The sequence below is a fragment of the Triturus cristatus genome, chromosome 7, assembly GCF_964204655.1.
Source record: "Triturus cristatus chromosome 7, aTriCri1.1, whole genome shotgun sequence".
Classification (NCBI taxonomy): domain Eukaryota; kingdom Metazoa; phylum Chordata; class Amphibia; order Caudata; family Salamandridae; genus Triturus; species Triturus cristatus.
In genome coordinates, this window is record NC_140590.1 from 1,643,384,552 (window position 1) to 1,643,407,909 (window position 23,358).

General features: G+C 50.3%; 1 protein-coding gene across 1 annotated transcript in view; it reads left to right on the forward strand.

Moving 5' to 3' along the window:
- The window catches only part of PTK6 (protein tyrosine kinase 6), a 188,536-nt gene that overhangs the window by 115,128 nt on the left and 50,050 nt on the right, over positions 1-23,358 (forward strand). Inside the window, exon 5 of the mRNA XM_085619682.1 lies at positions 3,830-3,988. Within this exon, the coding sequence (XP_085475808.1) occupies positions 3,830-3,988 (159 nt within the window). The remainder of the gene's footprint in view (positions 1-3,829; positions 3,989-23,358) is intronic.

Here is a 23,358-nt window from a genome sequence, read left to right on the forward strand (position 1 = left end):
TTAATGTGTAAAATAATACGTGTCAGAGCTCTCGTCAAGAGGCAGCTTGCACCAGCCCATTTCTCCTGTTAGCGCCACCTAAAACAGAGCCAACTACTATCTATGAAAGATGGGAGAGGATGTGGCGTAAAGGCCACAGCTATCAGGTTCGAGTCTCGGCTTCAGCTCAACATATTGTGATTCTGGGCAAATCACTTAATCTCCCCATGCCTACCATGAATGAATATGTCCTGGTGCTCATGAAAAGCAGCGGTGTTGATGATCAAGTGCCGGTGCTGAGCACCAAAAATCACCGGCTCAAATTAAGTACTGCTTCCAGGCCAGGTGATGGGGCTATCTGAAAGCCTCTTAGCGCAATTCTGCTTGTCTGCTTTGAATAAAAGTAGAAAACACAGCTGCAGAGGGGTAAGGAAGGCAGTGGAGGTGGGACTTGATTAAGGATTGTATGTAAGGCATTTATTTTCACATTTGCTTCAGTGAGGAGAGGTGCGTGTTATGTATAGCTCTCCCATTATCCTCTGCCTCAGCACAGCAGCTGAAGGCGGAGGCAGGTGATATTGGGGGCCCTACATAACATACAATTATAGATAGGTAAAAAGTGAATTACTGGATGTTTTTCACCTCAGGGTTCTGAGTGACATCATAGGCAACTTTAGCTTCGCTCTCGTCTATTTCATGTCTCTCAGAACCCCTTGATGTTAAACATACCCGTAATTCACTGCTACCCATCTATAATTCTATATATCTAAGACAAATTCTATATATCTAAGACACATTAATAGCATTCCAATTGCATGTTCAAGCTTAGGCAGCTAGATAGTTAAACAAAATGATTACAGCTGCTTTGAGTGCAAGCACTTTTTTTGTGGAGCACACAACTTCTGCTCAATCAAAACATGTACTCCTGGCTCCCAACATGTGGGTGGGGCCAAAGTCCCTCTCTAGTGGTGCACACATAAGTACCTGGTGACAGCTTCTTTGTCAAGCCAGACCATAACTACCCATAGCACTTCTAGAGACAACTTCATTGGGCTAGATAAACAACCATGCCCTCCTCTCAGCAGTTTTATCATGCAGGAAAAATATGAATACATCAAATATAACATTATATGAATTCTAGCGAAATGTAGGACAGTTGGCAACCATTTTATTTTTGTTAATGACAATACAAATGGCGAATAATAATATTAGTACCTTGTTCATTATAACCAATGAGGCACCAACATTTGAAGTCCCGAATATGGCCACTAGGTGGCCCTACAAGCACACTGCTTTCATCCAAAATCCGTGTTTTCGCTCATGTTTACTGGAGGCCTGCTGTTTCTAAAGCCCCTTCAAGGTATTTACATGGCTATTCTGACAGGGCCAGTGGAATTCTGCCTTTCTGCATAATTATTTATTTACACGACTTGCCACCCAGGGTGACCACCGTCCGTAAATTTCACGGACAGTCCTACTTTCGGCCGTCTGTCCGTTGTCCGTGAAGGATTCTTTAACGGACGCCATTTGTCCGTAATTTTAACCGGGCACCGATCGCACCACCCTAAAGCCGGTAGAGCTTCCACCCACCTCCCTTCTTGACTCCGATGCTGTTGGGGTCGGGACAGGTGTAACTCCGATGCAGCACCAAAGCTCAGATAACCAAAGCTCAGATACCCAGCAGCATTGGAGAGGCACAGCGGGATGGCTACTCTCACACCTCCAGCCCTTGATGAGCTGTTAAGAGGTGTTTGAAGGTGACTGAGAGGGAGGGGCTGCAGCTTCAGGCGTAGGGGCATCTATTCAGATGCAAACAGCCCTGAATGCCTCTCTGCAATTTAGAGGGGCCTCACACATTCCCTTTCTGCCCAGGGCCCCAAAAATCGTAGAACCGGTCCTGATTACACTGAGGCAGCAAGTGGTTCTCTTCACAGAGCTTAATTACTGTTACTAAATTGTAAGCAAACCTTGGTTCTTCAAACATGCAGTCTATAATGTAATAAAATAAAGAAATGGCACAATCGCACCCACACTGATTAACAAAGTATGGAGGACAATCAGTTAAATCAGTTCTCTTGGAGTATCTCATTTAAGTACTGTACATCACAGTGGAGGATGGCAAAACTAACATTTTAGAAAGAAAGGCTGTCATCTCGTTGTCTTGTCCAGGAGGGGGTGAGGAGCCCTACCCCACCCTGGAAGAGACCAAGATGATACTAGAATACTGCATGCACACCCCTGTGCCCACCCTGGTGGATCCTGCCCCCCCTCCCAGTGATGGCTCCTGTCCCCCCATGTAGTGGCCCCTCCCCCCGCCCCTCCCCCCGCCTGTGATGGCTCCTGTCCACCCCCTGTGGTGTATTCTGTCTCCGCCCTGGGTGGCTTCTGTCCCAGTCCTGGAATGGCTCCTGCAGCGAGGGTGAAGTTCATGATGGGCCTCTTCTCAAAAAGGCTCATCTCAAAATTAATATGAAAAGGTGAGCGAGTGAGTAAGTGAAGGGATGGGTGGATGGCTGCATGAATTAGTGAAAGGGTGAATGGATGAATGAAAGATTGAATAGATGGATAATGAGAGAGGATGGATGGATTGAAGAGTGAGTGGAAGGATGGATGAGAGAAAAGGTAAATAGCTGGATGTATGGGTAGAAGGGTAGCTGGATGGGTAAAAGGGTGGATGGATGAGTGAAAGGATGGATGAGTGAAAAGGTGGATGATTAGTGAGTGGGTGGATGGATGAGTGAAATGATGGATGGATTGATGAATTGATAAGTGCAAGGGTGAATGGATGGATGGATGAGTGAAAGGGTGGATGTAAGGATGGATGAGTGAGTGAAAGGGAGGGTAGGTGGACAAAAGGATGAATAGATGAGTGAAGGAGTGAAAGGATAAATGGATGAGAGAAAAGATGGATGAGTGATCGGGTCAATGGATGGATTCATGAGTGGATAAGTATATGGATGAGTGGATGGATGGAAGGAAGGATGGCTAAGTGAAAGGGTCGATGGAGAGAGAAAGGCAAGATGGATGACTGAAAGGGTGGATAGGTGGATAGGTGGATGGATGAGTGACTGGGTGGATGGATGAGTAAGTGAAAGAATGGCTGGATGGGTGAAAGGGTAAATGGCTGGATGGATGAGTGAATGGATGGGTAGAAGAGTGGATGGATGAGTGTACAAATGGATAGGGTGAAAGAGTGGATGGATGGATAATAGATGGATGAGTGAAAGGATGGATGAAGGGATGGATGAGTGAAATGATACATGGAAGGATACATGATGGATAGGTTTGCAAATGGTTGAATATGTTTGGATATGGTTGGGCTTACTTATATACTATTGCGCGACCTCCTCTGATGTGTCTGTAAAACTTACCTATTGCCCTGAAGTTTTGTCCTGAATTTTGACCTCCTGTCCTGAATTTGTGTCCTGAATTTTGACCCTTTGTCCTGAATGTTTACACTCACCGTCCTGAATTTGCACCAATGCCAGTTGGTCACCCTATTGCCACCTAATTTACCATCTGCTGCATAATTATCCAATTTCAACAAAAAGCTGAGAGAGCAATGAACACTACTTATAGATCAAACTCTAAATGTAGCCCTGTTGTTTTAAAAAACAAAACAACAAAAAAAAAACAGGACAGTAGCAAGGATATAGAATCAGATGTATTTGCTGACCTCATATTCCCCTGAGTCCTGAACCCAATATCTGTGTCTCTGTCGCCCAAAATCTGCTATCCACTGTCTGTTTTCTTGCGGTGTCCTTGCTCCAGTTCATGAACGACGTCCATTGTTACTGTGTCTCTTTGGGGCTTTGACTCTCCGCCTCTGTCTCCTTCTGCTCTCACATAGACATGATGTGCCAAAATGACTTTAAGGCAGAAATACAGATCATGAAGAGGCTGCAGCACCGCCATCTCCTGACGCTGTACGCGGTCTGCTCGCAGGCAGATCCTTACTACATCGTCACGGAGTTCATGCCGAAGGGGGACCTGCTGAAGCTGCTGAGAGGTATGTGTCGCTGACAGAGATGCTGAAGCTGCTGAGAGGTATTTTTCTCTGATAGAGCTGCTGAAGCAGCTGGGAGGTATGTGTCGCTGACAGAGCTGCCGAAGCAGCTGAGAGGTATGTGTTGCTGATACAGCTGTGGAAGCAGCTGATAGGTATGTGATGCCGATAGAGCTGCTGAAGCTGCTGAGAGGTATAAGCCGCTGTTTTAGCTACTGAAGCTGCTGAGAGATATGTGTCCCTCACAGAGCTGCTGAAGCTGCTGAGAGGTATGTGCCACTGGAAGAGCTGCTGAAGCTGCTGAGAGGTATGTGTAGCTGTTAGAGCTGCTGAAGCTGCTAAGAGGTATGTGTCGCTGTTAGAGCTGCTGAAGCGGCTGAGAGGTATGTGTCACTGATAGATGTGCTGAAGCACCCAAGATGTATGTGTTGCTGATAGAGCTGCTGAGAGGTATGTGTGTTTGACAGAATTGCTGAAGCTGCTGAGAGGTATGTGTCGCTGATAGAGCTGCTGATGCAGCTGAGAAGTATGTGTCTCTGAACAAGCTGCTGAAGCGTCTGAGAGGTATGTGCCTCTGACAGAGCTACTGCAGTTGCTGAGAAGTATGTGTCCCTGACAGAGCTGCTGAAGCAGCTGAGAGGTATGTGCTGCTGAAAGAGCTGCCGAAGCTTCTGAGAGGTATGTGTCGCTGTTAGAGCTGCTGAAGCGGCAGAAAGGTTTGTGTAGCTATTAGAGCTGCTGAAGCGTCTGAGAGGTATGTGTCACTGATAGATGAGCTGAAGTGTCTGAGATGGATGTGTTGCTGATAGAGCTTTTGAAACTGCTGAGAGGTATGTGCCGCTGATAGAGCTGCTGGAGCTGCTTAGAGGTATGTGTCGCTGATAGAGCTGCTGAAGCTGCTGAGAGGTATGTGTCCCTGACAGAGCTGCTGAAGGTGCTGAGGGGTATGTCTCGCTGCTAGATCTGCTGAAGCAGCAGAGAGGTATGTTCCGGTAATAGAGCTGCTGAAGCAGCGTGACGTGTGTGTCGCTGATAGAGCTACTGAAGTGGTTGAGAGGTATGTGTCCCTGACAGATCTGCTGAAACAGCTGAGAGGTATGTGTCGCTGATAGATGTGCTGAAGCATTTGAGAGGTATTTGTCCCTGATAGATGTGCGGAAGAATCTGAGATGTATGTTTTGCTGATAGAGCTGCTGAGAGGTATGGGTCTTTGACAGAGCTGCTGAAGTTGATGAGAGGTATGTGTCTTACAGAGCTGCTGAAGCTGATGACTGGTATGTGTCCCTGACAGAGCTGCTGAGAGGTATGTGTCTTTGACAGAGCTGCTGAAGCTGATGAGAGGTATGAGGCCTTGATAGAGCTGCTGAAGCTGATGAGAGGCATGTGTCTCTGACAGAGCTGCTGAAGTGGCTGAGAGGTATATGTCACTGATAGAGGTTCCGAAGCTGCTGAGAGGTGTGTGTCCCTGAAAGAGCTGCTGAAGATGCTGAGAGGTATGTGTTGCTGTTAGAGCTGCTGAAGCTGCTGAGAGGTTTGTGTCGCTGTTAGAGCTGCTGAAGCAGCTGAGAGGTATGTGTTACTGATAGAGCTGCTGAAGCGGCTGAGAGGTATGTGCTGCTAATAGGTGTGCTGAGGCATCTGAGAGGTATGTATTACTGGTAGAGCTGCTGAGAGGTATGTGTCTTTGACAGAGTTGCTGAAGCTGCTGAGAGGTATGTGTCGCTGATAGACCTGCTGAAGTGGCTGAGAAGTATGTGTCCCTGAACGAGCTGCTGAAGCGGCTGAGAGGTATGTGCCACTGATAGAGCTGCTGAAGCTGTTGAGAGGAATGTGCCTCTGACAGTGCTACCGAAGCTGCTGACAAGTATGTGTGCCTGACAGATGCTGAAGCAGCTGAGAGGTATGTGATGCTGAAAGAGCTGCTGAAGGTTCTGAGTGGTATGTGTCGCTGATAGAGCTGCTGAAACTGCTGAGAGCTATGTGTCACTGATAGAGCTGCTGATGCTGCTGAGGGGTATGTGTTGCTGAAAGAGGTGCTGGAGCTGCTGAGAGGTATGTGTCCCAGACAGAGCTGCTGAACCTGCTGAGATGTATGTCTCGCTGCTAGAACTGCTGAAGCGGCTGAGAGGTATGTGCCGCTGCTAGAGCTGCTGCAGCTGCTGAGAGGTATGTGCACTGATAGAGCTGCTGGAGTTGCAGAAAGGTATGTGTCGCTGATACAGCTCCTGAAGCTGCTGAGAGGTATATGTCCCTGACAGAGCTGCTGAAGCAGCTGAGAGGTATGTGCCACTGATAGAGCTGCTGTAGCTGCTGAGATGTATGTGTCGCTGTTAGAATTGCTGAAGCTGCTAAGTGGTTTGTGTTGCTGTTAGAGCTGCTGAAGCGGCTGAGAGGTATGTGTCGCTGATAGATGTGCTGAAGCATCTGAGAGGTATGTGCTGCTGATAGATGTGCTGAAGCATCTGAGAGGTATGTACCGCTGATAGAGCTACTGAAGCTGTTGAGAGGTATGTGTCCCTGACAGAGCTGCTGAAGCAGCTGAGAGATATGTGCTCTGATAGAGCTGCTGGAGCTGCAGAGAGGTATGTGCTCTGATAGAGCTGCTGGAGCTGCAGAGAGGTATGTGCCACTGATACAGCTACTGAAGCTGCTGAGAGGTATATGTCCCTGATGAGCTGCTGAAGCAGCTGAGAGGTATGTGCCACTGATAGAGCTGCTGAAGCGGCTGAAAGGTATGTGTCGCTGATAGATGTGCTGAAACATCTGAGAGGTATGTGCTGCTGACTGATGTGCTGAAGCGTCTTAGAGGTATGTGTTGCTGATAGAGTGGTTGAGAGGTATGTGTCTTTGACAGAGCTTCTGAAGCTGATGAGAGGTATGTGTCTCTGATAGAGCTGCTAAAGCTAATGAGAGGCATGTGTCTCTGACAGAGCTGCTGAAGTGGCTGAGAGGTATATGTCGCTGATAGTTGTGCTGAAGCTGCTGAGAGACATGTGTCCCTGGTAGAGGTTCCGAAGCTGCTGAGAGGTATGTGTCACTGAAAGAGATGCTGAAGCTGCTGAGAGGTATGTTTCACTGATAGAGCTGTTGGTGGCTGAGAGGCATGTGTCTCTGACAGAGCTGCTGAAGTGGCTGAGAAGCATATGTCGCTGATAGATGTGCTAAAGCTGCTGAGATGTATGTGTCGCTGATAGAGGTTCCGAAGATGCTGAGGGGTATGTGCCGCTGAAAGAGCTGCTGAAGCTGCTCAGAGGTATGTGTCACTGATAGAGCTGCTGAAGCTGCTTATAGGTATATGTCCCTGACAGAGCTGCTGAAGCAGCTGTGAGGTATGTCTTGCTGCTAGAGCTGCTGAAGCTGCTGAGAGGTATGTCTCGCTGCTAGAGCTGCTGAAGCTGCTGAGAGGTATGTGTCGCTGATAGACGTGCTGAAGCAGCTGAAAGGTAAGTGTCCCTGACAGAGCTGCTGAAGCAGCTGAGAGGTATGTGCCGCTGATAGAGCTACTGAAGCTGCTGAGAGATATGTATCTCTGATAGAGCTGCTGAGAGGTATGTGTCCTTGAGAGAGATGCTGAAGCTGCTGAGAGGTATGTGTCACTGATAGAGCTACTGAAGTTGCTGAGAGGCATGTATCTCTGATAGAGGGTCCGAAGCTGCTGAGGGGTATGTGTCGCTGAAAGTGCTGCTGAAGCCGCTGAGAGGTATGTGCCACTGATATAGCTGCTTCAGCTGCTGAGAGGTATGTGTCACTGCTAGAGCTGCTGCAGCTGCTGAGAGGTATGTTCTCTGAATGAGCTGCTGGAGCTGCAGAGAGGTATGTGCCACTGATACAGCTACTGAAGCTGCTGAGAGGTATATGTCCCTGATGAGCTGCTGAAGCAACTGAGAGGTATGTGCCACTGATAGAGCTGCTGAAGCTGCTGAGACGTATGTGTCGCTGTTTGAATTGCTGAAGTTGCTGAGTTGTTTGTGTTGCTGTTAGAGCCGCTGAAGCGGCTGAAAGGTATGTGTCGCTGATAGATGTGCTGAAGCATCTGAGAGGTATGTGCTGCTGATAGATGTGCTGAAGCATCTGAGAGGTATGTGGCGCTGATAGATGTCCTGAAGCGTCTTAGAGGTATGTGTTGCTGATAGAGTGGTTGAGAGGTATGTGTCTTTGACAGAGCTTCTGAAGCTGATGAGAGGTATGTGTCTCTGATAGAGCTGCTAAAGCTAATGAGAGGCATGTGTCTCTGACAGAGCTGCTGAAGTGGCTGAGAGGTATATGTTGCTGTTAGTTGTGCTGAAGCTACTGAGAGACATGTGTCACTGGTAGAGGTTCTGAAGCTGCTGAGAGGTATGTGTCACTGAAAGAGATGCTGAAGCTGCTGAGAGGTATGTTTCACTGATAGAGCTGTTGGTGGCTGAGAGGCATGTGTCTCTGTCAGAGCTTCTGAAGAGGCTGAGAGGCATATGTTGCTGATAGATGTTCTAAAGCTGCTCAGATGTATGTGTCGCTGATAGAGGTTCCGAAGATGCTGAGGGGTATGTGTTGCTGAAAGAGCTGCTGAAGCTGCTGAGAGGTATGTGTCACTGATAGAGCTGCTGAAGCTGCTTATAGGTATATGTCCCTGACAGAGCTGCTGAAGCGGCTGTGAGGTATGACTTGCTGCTAGAGCTGCTGAAGCTGCTGAGAGGTATGTCTCGCTGCTTGAGCTGCTGAAGCTGCTGAAGCTGCTGAGAGGTACGTGTCGCTGATAGACGTGCTGAAGCATCTGAGAGGTAAGTGTCCCTGACAGAGCTGCTGAAACTGCTGAGAGGTATGTTTTGCTGTTAGTGCTGCTGAAGCAGCTGAGAGGTATGTGCCGCTGACAGAACTACTGAAGCTGCTGAGAGACATGTGTCACTGGTAGAGGTTCCGAAGCTGCTGAGAGGTATGTGTCACTGAAAAAGATGCTGAAGCTGCTGAGAGGTATGTTTCACTGATAGAGCTGTTGGTGGCTGAGAGGCATGTGTCTCTGACAGAGCTTCTGAAGTGGCTGAGAGGCATATGTCGCTGATAGATGTGCTAAAGCTGCTCAGATGTATGTGTCGCTGATAGAGGTTCCGAAGATGCTGAGGGTTATGTGTCGCCAAAAGAGCTGCTGAAGCTGCTTATAGGTATATGTCCCTGACAGAGCTGCTGAAGCGGCTGTGGGGTATGACTTGCTGCTAGAGCTGCTGAAGCTGCTGAGAGGTATGTCTCGCTGCTAGAGCTGCTGAAGCTGCTGAAGCTGCTGAGAGGTATGTGTCTCTGATAGACGTGCTGAAGCATCTGAGAGGTAAGTGTCCCTGACAGAGCTGCTGAAACTCCTGAGAGGTATGTTTTGGTGTTAGTGCTGCTGAAGCAGCTGAGAGGTATGTGCCGCTGACAGATCTACTGAAGCTTCTGAGAGATATGCATCGCTGATAGAGGTGCTGAAGCTGCTGAGAGGTATGTGACGCTGATAGAGCTGCTGAAGCAGCTGAGAGGTATGTGCCGCTGATAGATCTACTGAAGCTGCTGAGAGATATGTATCGCTGATAGAGCTGCTGAGAGGTATGTGTCCTTGACAGAGATGCTGAAGCTGCTGAGAGGTATGTGTCACTGATAGAGCTACTGAAGTTGCTGAGAGGCATGTGTCTCTGATAGAGGTTCCTAAGCCGCTGAGAGGTATGTGTCACTGATGGAGCTGCTGCAGCTGCTTAAAGATATATGTCCCTGACAGAGCTGCTGAAGCGGTTGAGAGGTATGTCTCGCTGATAGAGCTGCTGAAGCTGCTGAGAGGTATGTCTCGCTGCTAGAGCAGCTGAAGCTTCTGAGATGTATGTGTTGCTGATAGACGTGCTGAGGCATCTGAGAGGTATGTGTTCCTGACAGAGCTGCTGAAACTGCTGTAAGGTATGTGTCCCTGACAAAGATGCTGAAGCAGCTGAGAGGTATGTGCCACTGATATAGCTGCTGAAGCAGTTGGGAGGTATGCGTCACTGACAGAGTTGCTGAAGCAGCTGAGAGGTATGTGCCGCTGATGGAGCTACTGAAGTTGCTGAGAGGTATGTGTCCCTGACAGAGCTGCTGAAGCTGCTGAGAGGTATGTGTCCCTGATTCAGCTACTGAAGCAGCTGAGAGGTATGTGCTGCAGATAGAGCTGCTGAAGCTGCTGAGAGGTATGTGTCCCTAAAAGGGCTGCTGAAGCTGCTGAGAGGTATGTGTCCCTGACAGAGCTGCTAAAGCTGCTGAGAGGAATGTCTCGCTCCTATAGCTGCTGAAGCGGCTGAGAGGTATGTGCTGCTGATAGAGCTGCTGAAGCAGCTGAGATGTGTGTGTCGCTGATAGAGCTACTGAAGCTGCTGAGAGGTATGTGTTGCTGATAGAGCTGCTAAAGCTGCTGAAAGGTATGTGCCGCTGATAGAGATGCTGAAGCTGCTGAGATGTATGTGTCCCTTACAGAGTTGCTGAAGCTGCTGAGAGGTATTTGCTGCTGATAGAGCTACTGAAGCTGTTGAGAGGTATGTGTCCCTGACAGAGCTGCTGAAGCAGCTGAGAGATATGTGCCACTGATATAGCTGCTTCAGCTGCTGAGAGGTATGTGCTGCTGCTAGAGAGGCTGAAGCCTGCTGAGAGGTATGTGCTCTGATAGAGCTGCTGGAGCTGCAGAGAGGTATGTGCTGCTGATAGAGCTGCTGAAGCTGCTAAGACGTATGTGTCGCTGTTAGAACTGCTGAAGCTGCTGAGAGGTTTGTGTTGCTGTCAGAGCTGTTGAAGTGGCTGAGAGATATGTGTCACTGATAGATGTGCTGAAGCGTCTTAGAGGTATGTGTTGCTGATAGAGTGGTTGAGAGGTATGTGTCTTTGACAGAGCTTCTGAAGCTGATGAGAGGTATGTATCTCTGATAGAGCTGCTAAAGCTGATGAGAGGCATGTGTCTCTGACAGAGCTGCTGAAGTGGCTGAGAGATATATGTCGCTGATAGTTGTGCTGAAGCTGCTGAGAGGCATGTGTCGCTGGTAGAGGTTCCGAAGCTGCTGAGAGGTATGTGTCGCTGAAAGAGCTGCTGAAGCTGCTGAGAGGTATGTTTCATTGATAGAGCTGCTGGTGGCTAAGAGGCATGTGTCTCTGACAGAGCTGCTGAAGTGGCTGAGAGGCATATGTCGCTGATAGATGTGCTGAAGCTGCTGAGATGTATGTGTCGCTGACAGAGGTTCTGAAGCTGCTGAGGGGTATGTGTCGCTGAAAGGGCTGGTGAAGCTGCTGAGAGGTATGTGTCGCTAAAAGAGCTGCTGAAGCATCTGAGAGGTAAATGTCCCTGACAGAGCTGCTGAAACTACTGAGAGGTATGTGTTGCTGTTAGAGCTGCTGAAGCAGCTGAGAGGTATGTGCCGCTGTTAGAACTGCTGAAGCTGCTGAGAGGTTTGTGTTGCTGTCAGAGCTGTTGAAGAGGCTGAGAGGTATGTGTCGCTGATAGATGTGCTGAAGCTGCTGAGAGGTATTTGTCCTTGACAGAGATGCTGAAGCTGCTGAGAGATATGAATCGCTGATAGAGGTGCTGAAGCTGCTGAGAGGTATGTGTCCTTGACAGAGATGCTGAAACTGCTGAGAGGTATGTGCCGCTGATAGAGCTACTGAAGCTGCTGAGAGATATGTATCGCTGATAGAGCTGCTGAAGCTGCTGAGAGGTATGTGTCTTTGACAGATATGCTGAAGCTGCTGAGAGGTATGTGTCGCTGATAGAGCTACTGAAGCTGCTGAGAGGCATGTGTCTCTGATAGAGGTTCCGAAGCTGCTGAGGGGTATGTGTCGCTGAAAGAGTTGCTGAAGCTGCTCAGAGGTATGTGTCACTGATAGAGCTGCTAAAACTGCTGAGAGGTATGTGTCGCTGATAGAGCTGCTGAAGTTGCTGAGAGGCATGTGTCTCTGATAGAGTGTCCGAAGCTGCTGAGGGGTATGTGTCGCTGAAAGAGCTGCTGAAGCCGCTGAGAGGTATGTGCCACTGATATAGCTGCTTCAGCTGCTGAGAGGTATGTGTCACTGCTAGAGCTGCTGCAGCTGCTGAGAGGTATGTGTCACTGCTAGAGCAGCTGAAGCTGCTGAGATGTATGTGTTGCTGATAGACGTGCTGAGGCATCTGAGAGGTATGTGTGTTAAATGGTAGCGGCAGTTTCAGTCGATAATCTTTCAAGTATTTGCCCGGCGGTAATCGCCTCTCATACCACTCGATAATTTACCAATAAAAGAGGCAGGCGCCGGAGACTGGAAGGCAGGAAACAAAGTTTTATTCCGTCGGAGCAGAACACATCAGATCTGACAGCAAGGTATCGTCACGAGGTGCTCTAACTGCATCTCTGAGACCTGGTCTCTTATACACTGGTTTATTGCTTTATTATACATAGTACATCCTTGAGATTCCCTTGATGTGCGGGGAAATATCCCCTGAAGCCCCGGCTCAGATCCGATCCCACACATGGTTACAGTAGAGGTTCCCACCCTACCCGCAGTGGGAGATGGCTATCGCGCAGCAGGGAATTCCGCTAATTCCCGGGGGTGTGTGCAACCGGCCGGGTCTCAGGGGGTAGGGGCTTTGATTCTACTGTAATCCCTTTGATGTGGGGTGTTTCCCTTACAGTAGGGGTAATAAACTGCATCCGCAGGGCTAGGCGATGGCCTGGGACCAGTTCAGACAATGGGGCGCAGAGGAAGGGGGTTATCAAAGGGGAGGCATGACCATGTATGGGTTGTCGGTCGGAAGTGGTTCCGTAGCAGGGTCGCGCAGAAGGAGAGGGTTTATGGCCTGTATGAGAGAGCGGGGGTGGCCAGCGCGCGGGGGATGCTTGCAGCGCCAGGGGAAAGCGCTGGCGGTCGAGAGTGAGCGGGGAGAGGGTGGGGTGCCTAAAATGGCGGCCGTGCATTCGCTGTGCGTGGCGCTGGGGAGAGGCAAGATGGCGCAGATAATGTTCAGTTTGCAGGCTAAATTTCCACAGTCCTCCCTTTTAACATATCTCGCCAGCTTGTCTAGTTCGGATTTATCCCCATAATACTGCGGACTTCCACCTCATAGAGGGCTTTCATCCGCTCTGTTTCAGAGTTCAAAGTCTTAGGGCAGATGCAGTTCATAAAAAGCGAACATAAAGGTGGCAGACACTGAATCCCCAAACAACATCCACATAGTATCACAATCGGTATTAGGATAAATGAAAACAGCCTCCATCCCCAACTTTTAATAGTGTCCCAAAACCAACTCCCCAGCGACCATTCTTCTTGCTCTTGATGGACCTCTGTGGACAGTCTGTGGAGGTGTTCAATTGCTTTGTAGACTGAGGGTGAGTTGTCTGGTACGTAGGTACAACAGCTGGACCCAATGATGCGGCATGCTCCTCCACGATCAGCCAGGACCACATCTAGAACGAGGCGGTTCTGAAGGGCCACTAAGCGGACGGCCTGGAGCTCGGCGGTGTTGTTGGCGAGGGCGCCAGCCGTAATGTTCATTGCTGTTTCGACTGCCTGGGTTAAGTGGCGGATGGCACGGCTGTTTGCCATCGGACCCCAGAGCGGAACAAGACCCTTTACTGCATCCATGAACTGTGCTCCAGTGGAGTCGGCTTGCACAATGTCTTTGGCCCGTTTCTGTCGGTGATGGTATGCTGGAGCCACATACGTCGGAGGAAGGACAAAGGCGATGTAGCAGGTGCCTCCCCAACCTTTCGGGAGCCAGGTGTAGGCCTTAGTACCACAGACGAAGTACATATTCGGGGAGGCAACAAAGGAGGGTGGGTCAACTGAATCCAGTGTTCGGGTGATGAGGCAGGAGCTGTGGCCCACCTGCTGTGCCCCCAGGCCTTCGAGGCATACAGATCCAGTGATGTTGATGACGGACAGGGCCACTGTTAGGGTGGCGGCGGTCCGTTTTCGGAGGTAAGAGAAGGTGGGTCTGGCTGGATTGTTGAACACTTGCATTTCAACTCGTTCTTTGGCAGGGATGTCCATGTGAAAGGAAGCGTTCGATCTCAGAGGGCAGAAGAGGGCGGAAGTTCTACCAGTTTTGTTCATCCAGAACCCATGGTAGAAGTGTGACATGGTTCTGCCGGAAGTGGCATTGTCCTTGTAGCTCCCCTGCAGAAGGATCAGCCAGGCGAGGCAGGAACCATGGACAGAAAAAGGTGAAGGGATGAAAGGGATTGAGTGTCCAGTGGCATGTGGTAGCAATCCACAGATCCAGCAGTTAGTGGCGTTGGTGGTAAGATTGTGTTGGTGGAGCAACTGCACAAAAGAGTTATTCCAGAACTCCTTACGCCTTTCTCGGAGTTGGGGTGAAAGTGAGATCAGATGGTGCTCCTTCGTGGTGGTAGGTTGAACGGTGGTCAGCAATGTCTTATGAGCGGGTGTGTTCTCCTCCATGATCCAGAAGGTGACCATGAGGAGAAGGCAAAAGAGAAGGGTAATAAAAAGTGTTATAGTCTTAAAGCTGTGCATTCGGTCAGTCTTTGGGTTTTTGTAGGGGATCTTCGGACGTCCGGTTGCTTCCATCACCTTCATGTCGGGCGCTTCCATCACCTTCGAGAGACTCGGTAGCGGGCAGAACCACAGACTTTGCTTAGTTTCTCTCCTGGCGGCCTTTGAGGTGACTAGGCTACCGCCCTGAGATTTCCACTTAGCCTGTGGTCTGCTTAGCCGAAGTCCTCTCCTTTCGTCGCAAGTTATACCCTTCTTTGGATGGCACAGTGGGATCGGGATATTCAATCAAGTCAAGTGTCTCTGTATCCGGGCAGCGGCTCAGGGATGGTCGGTCTTTGTCCAGAAGTTCCTCTTGGGCGGTGACGTTGTCCGTGGTTGTCAGGGTCGGTGATATCTTCTTGCAGTGGTGTGCGTGCAGCCAATTGCGTTTCCCCTCCACTCGAAGAGCTGTTCGGGTGGTGATCAGGACTTGCAGGGGGCCCGTCCACCGGGGCTCCAGACTCTTGGTGCGCTGGAAGTTACGCACTAAGACGAAGTCACCAGGTTGGATGTCGTGTCCGGGGCCCCTGGAAACATCGGGAATGGCGTGCAGCACCTGCTGATGGATGATAGACAACGTTTTAGTTAGATTGTACAGATAATCAGACATGAGGACGTCCGGGACGTCGTGGATGGATGTCGGTTTCGGTGCAGTCCAAAGGTTCATGGGCCGCCCGAAGACGACCTCGTAGGGGGTTAAGTGGTGTTTGGTGGGGGTGGAACGCATTGATAGCAATGCTAGTGGGAGAGCGTCTGGCCATCTTAGCCCTGTGGTGGCGACTATTTTTGCTATCTTAAGCTTCAATGTGGCATTGTGTCGCTCAACCAGGCCTGCAGATTGGGGATGGAAGACCGCATGGAACTTCTGTTTTACACCCAACCCTTTTAAGATGAGTTGGATAACTTCGGCTACGAAGTGGGGGCCATTGTCGCTCCACAAAATTCGACAAAGGCCGTATCGGGGGAAGAACTCCTTCAGTAGTACTTTTGCGGTAGTCATAGCGGTGTTGTCATGGGTTGGGTAGGCTTCCACCCACTTGCTGAAGGCACACACAATGACAAGTACATACTTCAAACCTTGGCACCTTTCTAGCTGGACATAGTCCATTTGTAGGACTTCAAAGGGGTGATTGGGGACCCCAAACCCTCCCCGGGGTACAGCAGTTCCTTTCCCAGGGTTGTGTTGGAGGCATACTAGGCATTGTTGGACTAGACGTTTGGCTGAGTCTGGTATTTTGTCGTTGTGCCAGACTTTAGAGATGAGTTCGATCATGGGGGCAGACCCTATGTGTGCGGGGGAGTGTGCCATGGTCAGCATGGGGATCAAGTATGAATCTGGTAACAACCATTTGTTCAAGTCTTTGGTTCGCCAGCAACCGTCATCGTCCTTCAATCCCACCCGGGCCCATTCAGTTAACTCGTGTGGTGTGCTGGCTAGTTGGATATCCCTAATTGTTTCCCTAGCATCCTTCCATTTCTCAGTTTGTGACCTGGTCACGTACATACGGGTCGTGGACCTATTCTCGGCTGTGGTTCGGGCTGTAATGTCAGCCAGTGCATTTCCCTGTCCTATAATGTCTGTCACCTTCTTGTGTGCCTGGCATTTGATCACAGCTAACCGTGTGGGGAGGAGGACTGCTTCGGTCAGGGCAGAGACTAGATCTCCATGCAGGATGGGTGTGCCATGAGAAGTCAAGAATCCCCTCTCTTTCCATAAGAGCCCAAAGTGGTGAACTACCCCGAAGGCGTACTGACTGTCTGTGTAAATGTTTGCGGTTGTCCCTGCTGCCAGGATGCAGGCTCGTGTAAGAGCAATTAGTTCCGCCGCCTGTGCGGATCGCTGTGTGATGCGGGCTGTCTCAACAACTGTTCGGGCTGTGGTGACTGCATAGGCAGCTGAGGTGGTGCCATCGGGGAGCTTGATGCATGAGCCATCCACCCACAGTTCTCCGTCAGGGTCCGGGAAGGCAGTATCCCGGAGGTCAACCCTACTCTTGGTTTGTTCGTCGGTGAGGGTCACGCAATCATGTATAGGGGATGCATTGGGGTCAGCGTCAGGGAGAGGCAGTAGTGTAGCTGGATTCAGAGTGGTGCATCGTTTCAATGTGATGTGGGGTGCAAGCAGAGTCAGTTCATAACCAGTCAGTCGTGCGCTAGTCAGGTGTTGAGTCTTGGTTTGGTTCAGGAGGGTGTCAACAGCATGGGGTACCAGTACCGTGAGGGGGTTCGAGAGCACGATCCCCTCACTTTGTCGGATAGAGACAGCAGCGGCGGCTACTGCTCGAAGGCAGGCGGGCAAAGCTCTGGCTACGGGGTCAAGAGTGGCAGAGAAGTAGGCACAAGGGCGTTGCTTAGGGCCTATGGACTGGGTTAGGACAGACAACGCACATCCCTCCCTTTCGTGGGTGTAGAGGGAGAAAGGTTTAGTGTAGTCTGGGGTTCCTAGGACTGGGGCCGAGCAGAGGGCGTTTCGCAACTCTTTGAAGGAGGATTGACATTCAGGTGTCCAGGGGAGGGGGAAGGGGACATCCTTAGCCAGCAGGGAAAGCAGAGGCTTTATGGTAAGACTGAAGTTTGGCAACCACTGTCGACAAAAGGAGGTGAGGCCCACTAGGGATCGTACTTGCTTCTGAGTTTTGGGAACAGGGGTTTCTAGGATGGTTTGAATTCGGTCAGGGGTAAGTTTCCTCCCGTCTTTGGATAGTAGGTGGCCTAGATACGTTACCTGGGGCTGGCAGAATTGCAATTTCTTTCTGGAGACCTTGTGACCGTTCTCCGCAAGGAAGCGGAGGAGGTGAATGGTGGCTGTGACGGCAAGAGGAGTGGTGTCGGCCGCCAAAAGAATGTCATCGACGTACTGTATCAACACCACTCCATCGGGTAGTTGGACTGCATCCAGTTGCCTCTTGAGGGCTTGGCTGTAAATACTGGGACTCTCAGTGTAGCCTTGGGGTGCCCTGCAGAATCTGTACGAGCGGGCTTTTAAAGTGAAGCCGAACAGGTAGCGGCTGTCTGGGTGGATGGGGATGGAAAAGAATGCGTTCTTGAGGTCAATAACAGTAAAGATGGTGGCAGTGGATGGAATCAGGGTGAGGATGGTGGTGATGTCTGAGACTACGGGGTACTGGGGTATGACTACTTTGTTAACCTCTCGCAAGTCAACAATGAAACGGTAGGCTTTCTCATCTCCCTCGCCTTGCTTCTTTACAATGGGTAGGATAGGGCTGTTGCAAACATTACTGACTACTTCTTCTACCACTCCTGCCTCGACCAGGGACTCGATGATTTCCACCAATGCCTTCTCGCCTTCGGGTGATATCCGATACTGTGGAAGCTTTGGGAGCACTGCGTCCGGTCGGACGGTTATGTGTACCGGGTCGACCACCATGCGCCCTACATCTGAGTCGGTTTTAGCCCATAGATGTGAAGGTAATGTGTCGAGTAGGGACATATCAGCATCGGTTATAGAGAGCATACGCCGTGTGTGACAGGGTCTGGACAGGTCTGGGTTATCGTGTAGGATGACTCGAACTCCGTCTGGGGAGCATCTGATGGTGGCTCGAAAATGTTTTAGCAGATCAAGTCCCATAATAGCATCGGGGGTGTTGGAGGAGAGCAGAAAGGTCGTGTCAGTGGTGTTATCTTCTAAGTCAAAGGAGATTGGTGCTGATAAGGGGTTAGTGGAGGGCGTTCCATCAAAGCCTATTGAGGTTACGTGTGAGCCAGACAAGGGTGCCCTAGGAATCAGTCGTTTAGATAACGCACTACGTGTCGCCCCAGTATCTACCAGGAATGGAGATTTCGTGCCCAAGACCTTAGCGGTGACGTAAGGACCTTGCTGGTCAACACGGAGTTCGACTGGATCCCTCCCTTGCCCCTGGCGGTCCTATGCGAAGTCATGAGTGTTCTCATAGTCTGACTGCTGACACTGGTTTTGGCGGGGGCGATCAAAGGTGTTTGGTCTGCCTGGCCTGTCGTTGATGGTGTTGTTCGTGTGCCCTCGTCCCTGTCCTCTATTTCTGGGGTCATATGCTGTGTCTCTGGGGTCCCTATTCTTGTTCATTTCCAGAAGGACCGGGCACTGGGATTTCCAGTGTCCAACCCTCTACAGAACGCACATTGATTTCCATCTAAGTCTCTCCGTCCGTTGTAGGGTGTAGGTGTATGGTCTCTAGGGGGTAGTTTTCTAGGGGCGGTTGGTTGGTAATTCTCTTTTGGAGGTTCCCTTCCTATGGTCACCCCTTGCAACTGTGCTATCATCACCCTCTCCTTTAATTCCTTTTTCTTCTTCTCTGACGCCCTATCGTTCTCGTTCTTCTGGTTTTCGTAGTATTGGGCCATCTGGAGAATCGCTGCGGGTTTGGAGGCTGCCCAACTGCTCTCGCTGGTCTGTAGCTTCTGGGAAACTTCTTGAGACAGACCCTTTACATAATTCTGGACAAAGAGGTGGTGTCCGGTTGCGGTGGTCATGTCTTGGCCACTGTAATCGGAAAACACAGTCTCGAATCGGGAGAAGTATTCAGACACATCCTCCTGGGGTTTCTGGCGGCAAGCCGTCACTATCGACCAGTCTACCTTTCTTTCTGGGATTAGAGTCTTCAGCTTTTGTACAATCTTGTCTGGGAGCTCTAAGATGGCTTTCGGGGGTTTCTGTCCTGGTTCTCGCTGTTTATCTATGGTATCGAGTTGTATCCAGGTATATCCGAACGGCTCAGCGTGGTCAACTTTCCGGATTTGTTTCCACACATCAGCCGGCAGGCATAGCCCAAAGAACAAGTCGATATCTGCTAACGTCATTATCGTTGAGCCTAAGGCTGTACCCAATTCAGTGTAGAAGGCAGTCGGGTTCTTTCTCAAGTCGGGTAGAGTCTTTCTAAAGGTCAAAATATCTTGCCGGTCCCACGGCTGGTAGACCCAGTTATATACAACCCTTCCCTTCGCATCTTGGTGGTTGATGTCGTCGTGTGTTCCCTGACCCCGTGGGGGGACCCAGTAGGGGGCAGCTTCTTTAATGGGCATCATGGCATCGGCCCTTCCTCCCTGGGGCTTAGTTGCTATGGGGGTTTCTGTTTTGGTGGTCTGCCCATGTTCTTTAAGGTGTCGGTAGACCTCGAGTGTACGAGTGAAGAGGTTCGTTACATCGCCCTCTCCTTCTTCCCCAATGTCTACCTTCCTATATAGGGCCGCTAAGCCTTCGGGACCTTTATCGTGGTATCTGTCCTCATATGCATTCAGGGCGTGATAACAGAGCCGTACGACGAAGTGTCGTCTGCGGCTGTCGGCATACGAGCTATACACGTCTGTTATATACTCCTCACTTTCTTTTCGCTCCACCAGCGTCCCTACTATCCTATCGATTCCTGCTCGTTCATCCTTAGTTAATCGATTCATTCTGGTAGACTCTTTCTTTCCCATCTCATGGTCATCTAGCGTTGTAGTCGACATTGGGTTCAGTACAAGAGGCTCAGCCGGCGCGGAGGCCGTGAGGGCCGAGGCCCCTGTACTGCTTTCGCTCGTGTTCGGGGGTTGTGGGTGTTGCACTACTGATTGGGAGGGTGCATACGGAGGGGGCATGTAAATGATCGGGGGACCTAACAGTAATTCGTCATTCGTTCGCTGCTTGGAGGACAACTCAGGGTAGAGCAAAGAAGGGGTCCTAACAGCGTACTGGCCTGAGGTTTCGGGCTCCTGTCTTAGTTTAGTTTCCCTTCTCTCCTTTATGTCTTCTTCTAACTTTCTAGCGGCAAGGTGAGCTGCCTTTCGTAATTCCTTTTCTGCTTTTACTTCTTCCCTCTTTTTCCGTTGCGTCGCTTCTTTGCGCCACATGCCAATACTGTCAAGCATAGTAGGCGTCGTTTTATTGCCACGCAGAGCTACTTCTAGCGCTTCTATCTTGCGGTCGTCGAAGGATCCCATCAGTGGCCACTGACTTTCGGGGTCCTTCTTGGTATATTTATGCCACAGCTTGCTATAAGCTACGGCGACTAGTCCATATTTAGTGAACATGTCCTTATTAGGGGTGCCTTCCAGTGGAGCCGGGTGGTTCACCTCTAATAAGCGGTCCGGGCAGAACCAACTACCAATCAGTGGGGAGAAGATAGGCATGACGGGTTTCAACGGGGACAAAAGTCAGCACTACCTATCTTTTCACTGCTTGCAAAGACTAGACAGAATATCTCTATTCTTCGTTATTTGTAAGCAGAGAATACCTCCAAAGAACCAATATCGAACAACTAGTGTTCGGACAATCAATCAATCAATCAATGGGGAGATAAAGATAGGCACGACGGGTTTCAACGGGGACAAAAGTCTGCGCTACCTACCCTTCACTATTTGCAAAGACTAGACAGAATATTCCTATTCTACGTTATTTGCAAACAGAGAATATCTCAAAAAGCACTATTCTTCAAAACAATCAATGTTCGGACAATCAATCAATGGGGAGATAAAGATAGGCACGACGGGTTTCAACGGGGACAAAAGTCTGCGTTACCTACCCTTCACTATCTGCAAAGGGAGAGAGAGAGAGAGAGTATTTCTACTCCTCCCCGTTTGTAGACAGCGAATATCTCAAAGAGAACAATCAATGAGCAATACTAGTATTCAAACAATCAATCAATTATTTCGCACTTTTGTCGTATTTCACGACCTTACCCGGACCGCGTGGACAGTTTCTCGTCTTCCGCCTCCAGCGCCCGATCGTCCTCTACTCTCCGTATTTGCCGCGGCACTCCTGATGGTTCCCAGTCAGGACCGTAGATCACTCGAGAGAGGTCTGCTCGGAACCAGTGAAGTTCGGATGATCGGCTGCCAGACGAGGGTCTATTGGGCAGGAGCTCTCCCGATCGTTGCAGTCGTTCACTCTGTCGTCGGGACCTCTCCCACTGGATCCACGTGTCGCTGATGGGCCCCACGTTGGGCGCCAATTGTTAAATGGTAGCGGCAGTTTCAGTCGATAATCTTTCAAGTATTTGCCCGGCGGTAATCGCCTCTCATACCACTCGATAATTTACCAATAAAAGAGGCAGGCGCCGGAGACTGGAAGGCAGGAAACAAAGTTTTATTCCGTCGGAGCAGAACACATCAGATCTGACAGCAAGGTATCGTCACGAGGTGCTCTAACTGCATCTCTGAGACCTGGTCTCTTATACACTGGTTTATTGCTTTATTATACATAGTACATCCTTGAGATTCCCTTGATGTGCGGGGAAATATCCCCTGAAGCCCCGGCTCAGATCCGATCCCACACATGGTTACAGTAGAGGTTCCCACCCTACCCGCAGTGGGAGATGGCTATCGCGCAGCAGGGAATTCCGCTAATTCCCGGGGGTGTGTGCAACCGGCCGGGTCTCAGGGGGTAGGGGCTTTGATTCTACTGTAATCCCTTTGATGTGGGGTGTTTCCCTTACAGTAGGGGTAATAAACTGCATCCGCAGGGCTAGGCGATGGCCTGGGACCAGTTCAGACAATGGGGCGCAGAGGAAGGGGGTTATCAAAGGGGAGGCATGACCATGTATGGGTTGTCGGTCGGAAGTGGTTCCGTAGCAGGGTCGCGCAGAAGGAGAGGGTTTATGGCCTGTATGAGAGAGCGGGGGTGGCCAGCGCGCGGGGGATGCTTGCAGCGCCAGTGGAAAGCGCTGGCGGTCGAGAGTGAGCGGGGAGAGGGTGGGGTGCCTAAAATGGCGGCCGTGCATTCGCTGTGCGTGGCGCTGGGGAGAGGCAAGATGGCGCAGATAATGTTCAGTTTGCAGGCTAAATTTCCACATGTGTCCCTGACAGAGCTGCTGAAACTGCTGTAAGGTATGTGTCCCTGACAAAGATGCTGAAGCAGCTTAGAGGTATGTGCCACTGATATAGCTGCTGAAGCAGTTGGGAGATATGCGTCACTGACAGAGTTGCTGAAGCAGCTGAGAGGTATGTGCCGCTGATGGAGCTACTGAAGTTGCTGAGAGGTATGTGTCCCTGACAGAGCTGCTGAAGCTGCTGAGAGGTATGTGTCCCTGATTCAGCTGCTGAAGCAGCTGAGAGGTATGTGCTGCTGATAGAGCTGCTGAAGCTGATGAGAGGTATGTGTCCCTAAAAGGGCTGCTGAAGCTGGTGAGAGGTATGTGTCCCTGACAGAGCTGCTGAAGCTGCTGAGAGGTATGTCTCGCTCCTATAGCTGCTGAAGCGGCTGAGAGGTATGTGCTGCTGATAGAGCTGCTGAAGCAGCTGAGATGTGTGTGTTGCTGATAGAGCTACTGAAGCTGCTGAGAGGTATGTGTCCCTGACAGAGCTGCTGAAGCAGCTGAGAGGTATGTGCTGCTGATAGAGCTGCTAAAGCTGCTGAAAGGTATGTGCCGCTGATAGAGATGCTGAAGCTGCTGAGATGTATGTGTCCCTTACAGAGTTGCTGAAGCTGCTGAGAGGTATTTGCTGCTGATAGAGCTACTGAAGCTGTTGAGAGGTATGTGTCCCTGACAGAGTTTGCTGAAGCAGCTGAGAGATATGTGCCACTGATATAGCTGCTTCAGCTGCTGAGAGGTATGTGCTGCTGCTAGAGAGGCTGAAGCCTGCTGAGAGGTATGTCCTCTGATAGAGCTGCTGGAGCTGCAGCGAGGTATGTGCTGCTGATAGAGCTGCTGAAGCTGCTAAGACGTATGTGTCGCTGTTAGAACTGCTGAAGCTGCTGAGAGGTCTGTGTTGCTGTTAGAGCTGTTGAAGTGGCTGAGAGATATGTGTCACTGATAGATGTGCTGAAGCGTCTTAGAGGTATGTGTTGCTGATAGAGTGGTTGAGAGGTATGTGTCTTTGACAGAGCTTCTGAAGTGGCTGAGAGATATATGTCGCTGATAGTTGTGCTGAAGCTGCTGAGAGGCATGTGTCGCTGGTAGAGGTTCTGAAGCTGC